Below are 15,026 nucleotides of genomic sequence, written 5' to 3'. Positions count from 1 at the left end.
GATCTCTGAAGGCAGAAGGGCAGGTTAATAGAGGGGGTGGAAAAGGCATATGGGACACTTGCCTTTATCAATCGAGGCATAGATTACAAAAGCAGGGAGGCCATGTTGGAGTTGGAGAACTTTGCTGAGGCCACAGCTGGAGCACTGTGTGTAATTCTGATCACCACATTCCCCCTTGGTCACGAATGGGCCCTTCCTATTCCCTACTTATCCTCTTCGCATTGATATACTTAAAGATTATTTTGGGATATTTTCTACTTTTACCAGCCGGAGCTTTCTCATATCCTCTCTTTGCTCTCCTAATTGATTTCTTAAGCTCCATCCTGCACCTTCTGTACTCTACTCAATGCTCTTGATTTGCTGCCCTTGTCCTTATTGAAAGCTTCTCTCTTCCTCCTCATTGCAGCCTGAATATCTCTGACCGTCCATGGTTCTCTGGGCTTGTTACTCCTTCCTATTACCCTGGACGGAACATGTTGGGCCTGTACCCTCCCCATTTCCTCTGAATACCCCCACTGCTGTGTTTAATTTTGAGGATGTCAGAAGGTGGGTGGGGAAAGCGAAGTCAGTAGATGTGTATTTGGGTTTGCAAAAGGCATTCGTTAGGTGCCACATGAAAGGTTAGGGCATAAAATAAGAGTCCATGTGTTGCGTGCAATATATTAGCCTGGCTAGAGAACTTGCGAACTAACAGGAAATAGATAAATGGGCTTATTTCTGTCTTGTACACTGTAACGAGCCGAATGCAGGGATCAGTGCCAGGGCCTCAGTTACTTAAAAGCTAAATTAATAACACAAAAACAGAAAATGCTGGAGGAGCTCAGCAGGTTTGGCAGCGTCTGTGGAGAGAGAAACAGAGTAAATATTTTGATTGGGTCTGAGTCTTGCGAGCTGAAGAGAGGGGGAATGTGATGGATTTGATCCTGTTGAAGAGGGGGTGGAGGAGCTGGAGCAGAGTAGAAGGTCCGTGATAGGTGGGGCCTCTGAGAGATTGCAGCAAAACGGTGTGCATCACGAGACAGGGGAAGCATTAATGGCAGGAGGAGGTGCTGGGAGCGACATCAAGGTAAGATATCAGAATGTGTTACTGGGAGAGTGACGGTCAGTGCTCTGTGAAAGCAAAACTGAAGGACAAGTGCCAGGTGGGCCAGTGGGAGAGGGGGACGGGGTTTCCATTGGGGCAAAACATGTTTTGGATTTTAAAAAGCGGGGTCAAGATGGAGGAGAAAGTTCACAGTCGAAGGCTGTTTAACTCCATGTTGGGCTGTAACGTGGCCAATCAGAAGATAGGTGCTGCTCCTCCAGTTTGCGATGAACTTCACTGGAACATTGCACTAGATCAAGGACGGACGTGTGGGTATGAGAGCAAGGTGCCGGGTTTAATGGGATTGACAGGGAGGTCAGGGTCATGTTTATGGACTGAGCGAAGGTGTTTCACAAATCAGTCACCCAGTCAGCATTTAGTCTCCGCAGTGTAGAGGAGATCAGATTGAACAAAGAAAATTACTGCACAGGAACAGGCCCTTCGGCCCTCCAAACCTGTGCCGATCACAATGCCCTGTGGGAGAAGGTATTCCCCCTTCTGCCCTTACTCTGCCCGTATCCCTCTATTTCCTCGCTATCCATCTACCCCTTAAATGTTGCTAATGTGCTGCTTCCACCACATCCTCTGGCAGCGCGTTCCAGGCACCCACCACTCTCTGTGTGAAAGCCTTACCCCACACATCTCCCTTAAACTCCCCCCTCTCACCTTGAACCCGTCCCCCTGTGTAATTGACACTTCCACTCTTGGAAAAAGCCTCTGACTATCCAGCCTGTCTGTGCCTCTCATAGTTTTGTAAACCTCTATCAGGTCTCCCCTCAGCCTCCGTCTTTCCAGTGAATCCGAGTTTATTCAACCTCTCCTCATAGCCAACACCCTGGAGACCAGGCCACATCCTGGTGAACCCTCCCTGCCCTCTCTCCAAAGCTTCCACGGCCTTCTGATAATGTGGTGACCAGAACTGCACGCAATACTCCAAATGCAGCCTAACCAAGGTTTTATACAGCTGCAACATGATTTCACAACTCCTGTACTCAATGCCCCGGCTGATGAAGGCAAGCGTGCCGTATGCCTCCTTAATCACCTTGGCCACCTGTGTTGCCACGTTTAGGGAACTGTGGACCTGCACGCCCAGATCCCTCTGTATGTTAATGTTCCTCAGGGTTCTGCCATTGACAGTATAATTCATACCTAGATTTGATCCTCCAAAATGCATCACCTCGCATTTGTCCGGATTAAACTCCATCTGCCATTTCTGTGCCCAATCTCCAGTCTATCTGTATCCTGTTGTATCCTCTGACAATCCTCGGCACTATCAGCAACTCCGCCAATCTTCGTGTCCTCCACAAACTTACTAATCAGACCACCCATATTTTCCTCCAGATCATTTATATATACTACATTCTGAGGTCCCAGCACTGATCCCTGTGGAACACCACTAGCTACAAATCTCCATTCAACAAAACACCCTTCCACTGCTACTCTCTGTCTTTGATAACCAAGCCAGTTAGCCCTCCTAATTGCACGTTTAAGTTCCTTCCTACATTCACTGTACTCCTCCAGAGCGTTGTCAGTTTTTAGATGTCTATGCCTATCATACATACATAGCTACATAGAAGATAGGAGCAGGAGGAGGCCATTCGGCCCTTCGAGCCTGCTCTACCATTCATCACCATCATGGCTGACCATCCAACTCAATAGCCTAATCCTGCTTTCTCCCCATAGCCTTTGACCCCATTCTCCTCATTATTCCCATTAGCATCAATTACTGTGGTAATTAATTCCACAGGCTCCCCACTCTTTGTGTGAAGATATGTCTCCTTATCTCTGTCCGAAATGGTTTACCCTGAATCCTCAGGCTGTGACCCCTGGTTCTGGACACACCTATCATTGGTAACATCTTCCCTGCATCTACCCCTGTCCAGTCCTGTTAGAATTTTATAAGTCTCTATGAGATCCCCCTCATTCTTCAGAACTCCAGTGAGAATAATCCCAACCTAGTCAATCTCTCCTCATATGACAGTCCCGCCATCCCTGGAATCAGTCTGGTAAACCTTCGCTGCACTCCCTCGAGAGCAAGAACATCCTTCCTCAGAGAAGGAGACCAAAACTGCCCACAATACTCCAGGTGTGGTCTCTCCAAGGCCCTGTATAATTGCAGCAACACATCCCTGCTTCTATACTCGAAACCTCTCGCAATGAAGGCCAACATACCATTAGCCTTCTTTACCGCCTGCTGCACCTGCATGCTTACCTTCAGCGACTGTGGGCAGCACGGTAGCACAGTGGTTAGCACAGTTGCTTCACAGCGCCAGGGTCCCAGGTTCGATTCCCGGCTTGGGTCACTCTGTGTGGAGTCTGCACGTTCTCCCCGTGTGTGCGTGGGTTTCCTCCGGGTGCTCCGGTTTCCTCCCACAGTCCAAAGATGTGCAGGTTAGGTGGATTGGCCATGATAAATTGCCCTTAGTGTTAGGTGGGGTTACTGGGTGATGAGGATAGGGTGGAGACGTGGGCTTGGGTAGGGTGCTCTTTCCAAGAGTCGATGCAGACTCGATGGGCCAAATGGCCTCCTCCTCCACTGTAAATTCTACAAATTCTATGACTGGTGTACAAGGGCACCCAGGTCCCGCTGCACACTCCCCTCTCCCAATTTACCACCATTCAGGGAGTAATCTGCCTTCCTGTTTTTGCTTCCAAAGTGAATAACCTCACACTTATCCAAATTATACTGCATCTGCCATTGGTTTGCCCACTCGCTCAACCTGTCCAGATCTTGCTGTAGGATCTCTGCATCTTCATCACAATTCACCCTCCCACCTAACTTGGTATCATCTGCTAATTTTGAGATGTTACATTTTGTTCCCTCATCTAAATCATGAATATATATTGTGAATAGCTGGGGGTCCCAGCACCGATCCCTGCCGTACCCCACTGGTTACTGCCTGCCAATTTGAAAAGGATCCATTAATCCCAACTCTTTGTTTCCTCTCTGCCAACCAGTTTTCCATCCACCTCAATACATTTCCCCCAATCCCATGCGCTTTAATTTTGCACAATAATCTCTTATGCTTCCTTTTTGGGGAGGGTTTAAACTAATGTGGCAGGGGGATGGGAACCAATGCTGGAAGTTGGAAGGTAGTAAAACAGGGACAGAAACAAAAGGAAGTAAGGGGAAAAGTGCAAGGCAGAGAAGACATAGTCAGAAATCCATAAGGGCGACAGTACAAGGTACAGTGACTGAGGGGAGCACAGTGAATAGGCCCAGTAATAACAAAAGGAATAAAACTGGAGATGTTAAGATTCAAAACAGAGGTAAAAAAACCAACATAAGTGTACTTTACCTGAATGCTCGTAGTATTCGGAATAAAGTAAATGAGTTGGTGGCACAAATCATCGTGAAGGACTATGATTTAGTGGCCATTACTGAAACATGGTTAAAGGATGGTCACGACTGGGAGTTAAATATCCGAGGGTATCAAACTATTTGAAGGACAGAGTGGATGGTAAGGGAGGTGGTGTTGCTCTGTTATTTAAGGATGACATCCGGGCAATAGTAAGGGATGACATCGGTGCTATGGAGGATAAGGTTGAATCCATTTGGGTGGAAATCAGGAATAGTAAGGCGAAAAAGTCACTGATAGGAGTAGTCTATCGGCCACCAAATAGTAACGAGATGGTGGGGCAGGCAATAAACAAAGAAATAACTGATGCATGTAGAATGGTACAGCAGTTATCATGGGGGATTTTAATCTACATGTCGATTGGTTTAACCAGGTCGGTCAAGGCAACCGTGAGGAGGAGTTTATAGAATGTATCCGCGATAGTTTCCTAGAACAGTATGTAATGGAACCTACGAGGGAACAAGCGGTCCTAGATCTTGTCCTGTGTAATGAGACAGGATTGATTCATGATCTCATAGTTAGGGATCCTCTCGGAAGGAGCGATCACAATATGGTGGAATTTAAAATACAGATGGAGGGTGAGAAAGTAAAATCAAATACTAGTATTTTGTGTTTAAACAAAGGAGATTACAAGGGGATGAGAGAAGAACTAGCTAAGGTAGACTGGGAGCTAAGACTTTATGGTGGAACAGTTGAGGAACAGTGGAGAACCTTCCAAGCGATTTTTCACAGTGCTCAGCAAAGGTTTATACCAACAAAAAGGAAGGACGGAAGAAAGAGGGAAAATCGACCGTGGATATCTAAGGAAATAAGGGAGATTATCAAATTGAAGGAAAAAGCATATAAAGTGGCAAAGATTGCTGGGAGATTAGAGGACTGGGAAATCTTTAGGGGGCAACAGAAAGCTACTAAAAAAGCTATAAAGAAGAGTAAGATAGAGTATGAGAGTAAACTTGCTCAGAATATAAAAACAGACAGTAAAAGGTTTTACAAATATATAAGACAAAAAAGAGTGGCTAAGGTAAATATTGGTCCTTTAGAGGGTGAGAAGGGAGTTTTAATAATGGGAAATGAGGAAATGGCTGAGGAACTGAACAGGTTTTTTGGGTCGGTCTTCACAGTGGAAGACACAAATAACATGCCAGTGACTGATAGAAATGAGGCTATGACAGGTGAGGACCTTGAGACGATTGTTATCACTAAGGAGGGAGTGATGGGCAAGCTAATGGGGCTAAAGGTAGACAAGTCTCCTGGCCCTGATGGAATGCATCCCAGAGTGCTAAAAGAGATGGCTAGGGAAATTGCAGATGCACTAGTGATAATTTACCGAAATTCACTAGACTCTGGGGTGGTCCCGGTGGATTGGAAATTAGCAAACGTGACGCCACTGTTTAAAAAGGAGGTAGGCAGAAAGCAGGAAATTATAGGCCAGTGAGTTTAACTTCGGTAATAGGGAAGATGCTGGAATCTATCATCAAGGAAGAAATTGCGAGGCATCTGGATAGAAATTGTCCCATTGGGCAGACGCAGCATGGGTTCGTAAAAGGCAGGTCATGCCTAACTAATTTAGTGGAATTTTTTGAGGACATTACCAGGGCAGTAGATAACGGGGAGCCGATGGATGTGGTATATCTGGATTTCCAGAAAGCCTTTGACAAGGTGCCACACAAAGGTTGCTGCATAAGGTAAAGATGCATGGCATTAAGGGTAAAGTAGTAGCATGGATAGAGGATTGGTTAATTAATAGAAAGCAAAGAGTTGGGATAAATGGGTGTTTCTCTGGTTGGCAATCAGTAGCTAGTGGTGTCCCTCAGGGATCCGTGTTGGGCCCACAATTGTTCACAATTTACATAGATGATTTGGAGTTGGGGACCAAGGGCAATGTGTCCAAGTTTGCAGATGACACTAAGATGAGTGGTAAAGCGAAAAGTGCAGAGGATACTGGAAGTCTGCAGAGGGATTTGGATAGGTTAAGTGAATGGGCTCGGGTCTGGCAGATGGAATACAATGTTGACAAATGTGAGGTTATCCATTTTGGTAGGAATAACAGCAAACGGGATTATTATTTAAACGATAAAATATTAAAGCATGCCGCTGTTCAGAGAGACTTGGGTGTGCTAGTGCATGAGTCACAGAAGGTTGGTTTACAAGTGCAACAGGTGATTAAGAAGGCAAATGGAATTTTGTCCTTCATTGCTAGAGGGATGGAGTTTAAGACTAGGGAGGTTATGTTGCAATTGTATAAGGTGTTAGTGCGGCCACACCTGGAGTATTGTGTTCAGTTTTGGTCTCCTTACTTGAGAAAGGACGTACTGGCGCTGGAGGGTGTGCAGAGGAGATTCACTAGGTTAATCCCAGAGCTGAAGGGGTTGGATTATGAGGAGAGGTTGAGTAGACTGGGACTGTACTCGTTGGAATTTAGAAGGATGAGGGGGGATCTTATAGAAACATTTAAAATTATGAAGGGAATAGATAGGATAGATGCGGGCAGGTTGTTTCCACTGGCGGGTGACAGCAGAACTAGGGGGCATAGCCTCAAAATAAGGGGAAGTAGATTTAGAACTGAGTTTAGGAGGAACTTCTTCACCCAAAGGGTTGTGAATCTATGGAATTCCTTGCCCAGTGAAGCAGTTGAGGCTCCTTCATTACATGTTTTTAAGGTAAAGATAGATAGTTTTTTGAAGAATAAAGGGATTAAGGGTTATGGTGTTCGGGCCGGAAAGTGGAGCTGAGTCCACAAAAGATCAGCCATGATCTCATTGAATGGCGGAGCAGGCTCGAGGGGCCAGATGGCCTACTCCTGCTCCTTGTTCTTATGTTCTTCTTATGTTCTTTTACCTTTTGACTAAGTTTACAATTTCCCTTGTCATCCATGGTTTCCGAATTCTGCCATTTCTATCCTTCATTTTTGCGGGAACATGCTTGTCCTGCACTTCAATCAAGAGGCCTTTAAAAGCCTCCCACATGTCAGATGTGGATTTGCCCTCAAATAGCCGCTCCAAATCCATATTCTCCAGTTCCTGTCTAATTTGGATGTAAAGCACCCGTGGGCCACTGTTGTCCTTATTCATGACTACCCGAAATCTGATGTAATTCTACTCACTAAGCGCACAATGCCCCGCCTACTGAAACATCAATCACCAGGCCTGGCTCCTTCCCCAATACCAAGTCGAGTATGGCCCCCTCCCTGGTTGGATTGTCAACAGACTGGATCAAAAAGCCCTTCTGGACACATCTAACAAATTGCTCTCCCCCCCGAGCCCCTGGCTGTAAGGGATTCCCAGTCAATATGGAGGAAGTTAAAACCCCACCTTCACAACTGGTGCTATGTCTTTTCGTCCGACGTCATTTCGTCCAACGACACTTCGTCCACGTCTTTTGGTCCAACGTCTTTTTGTCCGCCCGTCTTTTGGTCCAACGTCACTTCGTCCAATTATCCAATTACAAATAGTTTAATTTAGTTTTTCAATGTTACTGCTCAAGGATCCTCTCCACCTATTTCGCCTCTTGAGGTTGAGTTCTGCATTTGTGCTGCTTGATCTCCAGACATTATTAAGATAAGCTGCAGGATATTCACCCATGTATGCTCCAGCGTGATGAGAGCCATTGTATCTGATGGAATATTTGATCATTTCAGACCTGTAATGTCAGAACCTACTGCCAACCAGAGGTTTTAATCACTCGACGAAAATCGAGTTTAAATCTGCTTCTTTCAGAACTGCACTCATTGTCTAAATCCAATTAGACTCCCACTTATATCTGTGTCTGTCGGAATTGTAGAATATCAAATCATCTTGTCCTCTCCCCATTATTCTCTCTCGGGTACAGTTCTGGAAATCTAACTTTTAGGGAATTTCGGGAATTTACAATTTACATCAATTTTAAGTAATTTCGGGAATTTTAAGTAATTAGTAAACTTTTAGATTTTCTAACTGCATTTTTAGACTTTTTAACTGCATTTTTCAACTTGCATTTTACTTGCATTTTATCAATTACTTGCATTTTATCAATTAAATGGTTTTATACGGAGTTAATTTGTAATTGGATAATTGGACGAAGTGACGTTGGACCAAAAGACGGGCGGACAAAAAGACGTTGGACCAAAAGACGTGGACGAAGTGTCGTTGGACGAAGTGACGTCGGACGAAAAGACGCGTCACGTTCACAACTACCCTGCTTTTATCATACCCTTGCAGTATCTGACTACACTGTCTCCTGCGGGCTTTGGAAGGTCTATAATACACTCCCAATATTGTGATTTCACCCTTCTTATTCCAGAACTCCACCCATAATACCTCACTGCAAGATCCCTCCAATGTGCCATCCCTCAACACAGCTATGATCTGCTCCCTGATCAGCAACGCAACTCCCCACCTCTTTTGTTTCCCCTTCTGTCCCGCCTCAAACAACGATATCCCGGAATGTGAAGCTGCCATGCCTGTCCCTCCTTTAACCATGTCTCCGTGATTACAATTACATCATAGTTCCACGCAGTAATCCAGGCTCTCAGTTCATCTGTCTTACCTGTTATACTTCTTGCATTGAAGCAAACGCACTCCAGACCTACAGTCCCACTGAGTCCTGTGGCTTCCCTCTGCCTGCTCTTACTCTGCACCATGTTTATCTCACTCTCATTTCTTATTGTGAGCAGAGAATACAATCGAGCAAGTTGAAGGAGGTGACGTGAAAGGAGAGTTTGGTTTGGGCCTTTGGACTGTGAGGAGGGGAAGGTGAAGGGTCCGGCTTTGCACTTTCTGGGATTGCATGGGAAGGTGCCGTGGGAGGGGGTGAGGTGTTGGGGGTGATGGAGGAGTGGACCAGGGTATCCTGGAGGGAACGGTCCCTGCACAATGCTGACAGGGGGAGTGAGGGAAAGATGTGTTCTGTGGTGGCATCACGCTGGAGTTGGCAGAAATGGCAGAGGAAGATCCTTTGAATGTGGAAGCTGTTGGGGTGTAAAGTGAGGACAAGGGGACCCCATCCCGATTCTGGGAAGGAGGAGAAGGGGTGAGGGCACAGTTATGGGAGGTGGGTCAGACACAGTTGAGTGCCCTGTCAGCCACTGTGGGGAAAAACCTGAGGATGAGGAAAAAGGCAGACACGTCAGAAATGCTGTTTTGAAGGTGGCATCATCAGAGCAGAGACAGAGAAACTGGGAGAATGGGATGGAGTCCTTACAGGAAGCGGGGTGTGAGGATCTGTAGCCGAGGTAAATGTGGGAGTCGGTGGGTTTGTAATGAATGTTGGTGGTCAGCCTAACATCAGAAATGGAGACGGAGAGATCAATGAAGGGAAGGGACGTGTTGGAAATGGACCAGGTGAAGGTGAAAGAGGGGTGGAAATTAGATACAAAATCCAGAAATTCATCTCGGACCAGATAAGAGAATGAAGTGACACCGATATAGTCACCGATATTCCGGAGGAAGAGTTGTGGGAGGAGGCCTGAGGAGGACTGTAACAAGGAATAGCAGCAGAGATGTGGAGGAACAGATTGGGAAACAGATTTTGGAAAGGTGCAGAAGTCACAGGGTAGTAGTCATGGGCGACTTCAACTTCCCAAACATTGAGTGGAAACTCTTTAGATCAAATAGTTTGGATGGGGTAGTGTTTGTGCAGTGTGTCCAGGAAGCTTTTCTAACACAGTATGTAGATTGTCCGACCAGAGGGGAGGCCATATTGGATTTAGTACTTGGTAATGAACCAGGGCAGGTGATAGATTTGTTAGTGGGGGAGCATTTTGGAGGTAGTGACCACAATTCTGTGACTTTCACTTTAGTAATGGAGAGGGATAGGTGCGAGCAACAGGGCAAGGTTTATAATTGGGGGAAGGGTAAATACAATGCTGTCAGACAAGAATTGAAGTGCAGAAATTGGGAACATAGGCTGTCAGGGAAGGACACAAGTGAAATGTGGAACTTGTTCAAGGAACAGGTACTGCGTGTCTTTGATATTTATGTCCCTGTCAGGCAGGGAAGAGATGGTCGAGTGAGGGAACCATGGTTGACAAGAGACGTTGAATGTCTTGTTAAGAGGAAGAAGGAGACTTATGTAAGGCTGAAGAAACAAGGTTCAGACAGGGCGCTGGAGGGATACAAGATAGCCAGGAGGGAACTGAAGAAAGGGATTAGGAGAGCTAAGAGAGGGCATGAAAAATCTTTGGCGGGTAGGATCAAGGAAAACCCCAAGGCCTTTACACATATGTGAGAAATATGAGAATGACTAGAGCGAGGGTAGGTCCGATTAAGGACAGTAGCGGGAGATTGTGTATTGAGTCTGAAGAGATAGGAGAGGTCTTGAACAAATATTTTTCTTCAGTATTTACAAACGAGAGGGGCCATATTGTTGGAGAGGACAGCGTGAAGCAGACTGATAAGCTTGAGGAGATACTTGTCAGGAAGGAAGATGTGTTGCGCGTTTTGAAAAACTTGAGGATAGACAAGTCCCCCGGGCCTGACAGGATATATCCAAGGATTCTATGGGAAGCAAGAAATGAAATTGCAGAGCCGTGGGCAATGATCTTTTCGTCCTCGCTGTCAACAGGGGTGGTACCAGAGGATTGGAGAGTGGCGAATGTCGTGCCCCTGTTCAAAAAAGGGAATAGGGATAACCCTGGGAATTACAGGCCAGCTAGTCTTACTTCGGTGGTAGGCAAAGTAATGGAAAGGGTACTGAGGGATAGGATTTCTGAGCATCTGGAAAGACACTGCTTGATTAGGGATAGTCAGCACGGATTTGTGAGGGGTAGGTCTTGCCTTACAAGTCTTATTGAATTCTTTGAGGAGGTGACCAAGCATGTGGATGAAGGTAAAGCAGTGGATGTAGTGTACATGGATTTTAGTAAGGCATTTGATAAGGTTCCCCATGGTAGGCTTATGCAGAAAGTAAGGAGGCATGGGATAGTGGGAAATTTGGCCAGTTGGATAACAAACTGGCTAACCGATAGAAGACAGAGAGTTGTGGTGGATGGCAAATATTCAGCCTGGAGCCCAGTTATCAGTGGCGTACCGCAGGGATCAGTTCTGGGTCCTCTGCTGTTTGTGATTTTCATTAACGACTTGGATGAGGGAGTTGAAGGGTGGGTCAGTAAATTTGCAGATGATACGAAGATTGGTGGAGTTGTGGATAGTGAGGAGGGCTGTTGTCGGCTTCAAAGAGACATAGATAGAATGCAGAGCTGGGCTGAGAAGTGGCAGATGGAGTTTAACCCTGACAAGTGTGAGGTTGTCCATTTTGGAAGGACAAATCTGAATGCGGAATACAGGGTTAATGGTAGGGTTCTTGGCAATGTGGAGGAGCAGAGAGATCTTGGGGTCTATGTTCATAGTTCTTTGAAAGTTGCCACTCAAGTGGATAGAGCTGTGAAGAAGGCCTATGGTGTGCTAGCGTTCATTAGCAGAGGGATTGAACTTAAGAGCCGTGAGGTGATGATGCAGCTGTACAAAACCTTGGTCAGGCCACATTTGGAGTACTGTGTGCAGTTCTGGTCACCTCATTTTAGGAAGGATGTGGAAGCTTTGGAAAAGGTGCAAAGGAGATTTACCAGGATGTTGCCTGGAATGGAGAGTAGGTCATACGAGGAAAGGTTGAGGGTGCTAGGCCTTTTCTCATTAGAACGGAGAAGGATGAGGGGCGACTTGATAGAGGTTTATAAGATGATCAGGGGAATAGATAGAGTAGACAGTCAGAGACTTTTTCCCCGGGTGGAACACACCATTACAAGGGGACATAAATTTAAGATAAATGGTGGAAGATATAGAGGGGATGTCAGAGGTAGGTTCTTTACCCAGATAGTAGTGGGGGCATGGAATGCACTGCCTGTGGTAGTAGTTGAGTCGGAAAATTTATGGACCTTCAAGCGGCTATTGGATAGGTACTTGGATTAGGGTAGAATAATGGAGTGTAGGTTAACTTCTTAAGGGCAGCACGGTAGCATTGTGGATAGCACAATTGCTTCACAGCTCCAGGGTCCCAGGTTCGATTCCCAGCTTGGGTCACTGTCTGTGCGGAGTCTGCACATCCTCCCCGTGACTGCATGGGTTTCCTCCGGGTACTCCGGTTTCCTCCCACAGTCCAAAGATGTGCAGGTTGGGTGGATTGGCCATGAAAAATTGTCCAAAATTCTATGATTAACCTAGGACAAAAGTTCGGCGCAACATCGTGGGCCGAAGGGCCTGTTCTGTGCTGTATTTCTCTATATCTATATCTAAGGAATGTTCCACATACCCCAAAAAAGACAGGCATAGCAGGGACCCCTCAGGTACCATAGCAACAGCTTTTAGTTGCAGGAAGTGCGACAGGTTAAAGCAGAATTTGGTGAGTGATCGAACTAGTTCAGCCAGGTCAAGGGAAATAAATGAATGATTTGGGTGAAGGATCAGTGTGTGTTGTGGCCAAATGTGCCAATGATGCAAAGATAGGTCGGGCTGATTGATTAATTGTTTAATTTATTGTCACGTGTACCAAGGTACAGTGAAAAGTATTGTTCTGCATACAGTCCAGACAGATCGTTCCATTCAAGGAAAAAAAATAGGGCATCCATAAATGCATAATGTAAATACATAGACACAGGCATCAGGTGAAGCATACAGGAATGTAGTACTACTCAGTAGAGAAGATGTGTGGAGAGATCAGTTCAGTCGATAAGAGGGTCATTTAGGAGTCTGGTAACAGCGGGGAAGAAGCTGTTTTTGAATCTGTTTGTGCGTGTTCTCAGACTTCTGTATCTCCTGCCCGATGGAAGAAGTTGGAAGAGTGAGTAAGCCGGGTGGGAGGGATCCATGATTATGCTGCCCGCTTTCCCCCGGCAGCGGGAGGTGTAGATGGAGTCAATGGATGGGAAACAAGTTGCAGTATGAGGTGTAGCTAGTGATTCAGAACACAATTGGAGTTGGCCTTTACTGTGAGGGCAATGGAATATTGAACTGGGAGAGTGTTGCTATAGTTGGGCAGAGATTTGGTAAGGTCACACCTGGTGTACGGTCTAAAGCTTTGGTCACCTCAGTTAGGGAGGGAGATGTATTGGAGACAGTTCAGAGAAAGATCACTCTGCTCATTCTTGGCATTGAAGGTTTGTTTTCTGGAAAATGATGAAACATTCTCAAAAAGTGAGGGTGAATCTTATTGAAATATACCAGATTGTGAGGGAAGCTTGATAGGATGGATGTTTCACCTCGAGGAGGCGTCTCGAGCTGCGGGACACCGTTTAAAAATAAGAGGTCTCCCATTTAAGATGCAGCTGAGGAGGAATTTCATCTCAAAGGATTGTTCTGCTTTGGAGAACTCTTCCAGAGTGCAGGGAAGGCTGGCTCACTGATGGTATTCGAGGCTGGCTGAGACAGATTTTGAATTGACCAGGGATTCGAGGTTATCAGCTGGACAGACAGGAACGTGGAGTTAAGGCCACAATTAGATCAGCTGTGATCATCCTGAATAATAATAATAATCGCTTATTGTCACAAGTAGGCTTCAAATGAAGTTACTGTGAAAAGCCCCTAGTCGCCACATTCCGGCGCCTGTTCGGAGAGGCCGGTACGGGAATTGAACCCGCGCTGCTGCCTTGTTCTGCATTGCTAGCCAGCTGTTTAGCCCACTGTGCTAAAGTGGATCCGGCTCGAAGGGCCGAATGACCAACTGCTTCTGTTTCTTATGTTCTCTATTTCTGTCTCTCCCTTTCTCTCTCCTTCTCTTCCTGCCATCTTTTCTGTCTGTCTTTCTCACTTTCAATCTGTCTATATATCTGTTCCTTACTTTTTTATTCTCTCTTTCAAGGAGATTGAGATGGTTCGTGAGTCGTCACTGTGGGAGCAAGAGCAACTGGAGAAAGTGGTGAGCAAAGAATTTTCATTTTATGTTAGTCTGCCATTGTTCTTGCTACTGTGAAAAAGATTCACTCTGGGGGAGTGTGAGCTGGGGCTGGTTTACAGTGGGTATGCAGCAGCTTGGAGTGTGAGTGGGGATTGTGTCGGGGGGGTGAATGGGGATTGTGGGGGGGTGCATGGGGATTGTGTGGGGGGGGGGGTTGGGGTGGGTATGGGGATTGGGTGGGGGGGAATGGGGATTGTGGGGGGGTGCATGGGGATTGTGTGGGGGGTGGGGTGGGTATGGGGATTGTGGGGGGGTGCATGGGGATTGTGTGGGGGGGGTTGGGGTGGGTATGGGGATTGTGTGGGGGGGAATGGGGATTGTGCGGGGGAGTGGGGATTGGGTGGGGTAGGGGGGGAATGGGGATTGTGTGGGGGGGGTGAATGGGGATTGTGTGGGGGTGGGGGTTGAATGGGGATTGTGTTGGGTGGTAGGTGGGTGCATGGGTATTGTGTGGGGTGGGGTGGGAATGGGGATTGTGTGGGGGGGTGGGGTGGGAATGGGGATTGTGTGGGGGGAGTTGGGGTGGGTATGGGGATTGTGTGGGGGGGGGTGAATGGGGATTGTGTGGGGGGGTGGGGGTTAAATGGGGATTGTGTTGGGTGGTAGGTGGGTGCATGGGTATTGTGTGGGTGGGGTGGGAATGGGGATTGTGTGGGGGGGGTGGGGTGGGAATGGGGATTGTGTGGGGGGGGGGTGGGGTGGGAATGGGGATTGTGTGT

At 46.7% G+C, this 15,026-nt stretch overlaps 1 protein-coding gene across 1 annotated transcript in view; it reads left to right on the top strand.

Moving 5' to 3' along the window:
- The window catches only part of LOC119965732 (protein scribble homolog), a 154,861-nt gene extending 140,514 nt beyond the window's left edge, over positions 1-14,347 (top strand). The window contains 1 exon segment of the mRNA XM_038796494.1: positions 14,212-14,347. Within this exon segment, the coding sequence (XP_038652422.1) occupies positions 14,212-14,322 (111 nt within the window). The 3' untranslated portion in view covers positions 14,323-14,347.
- Positions 14,348-15,026: the final 679 nt, after the last annotated feature.

Source organism: Scyliorhinus canicula, chromosome 5 (genome assembly GCF_902713615.1).
Source record: "Scyliorhinus canicula chromosome 5, sScyCan1.1, whole genome shotgun sequence".
In the NCBI taxonomy this organism is placed as follows: Eukaryota; Metazoa; Chordata; class Chondrichthyes; order Carcharhiniformes; family Scyliorhinidae; genus Scyliorhinus; species Scyliorhinus canicula.
Note: the sequence above shows the minus strand (reverse complement) of the source record. Positions and strands in the feature narration are given on the sequence as shown.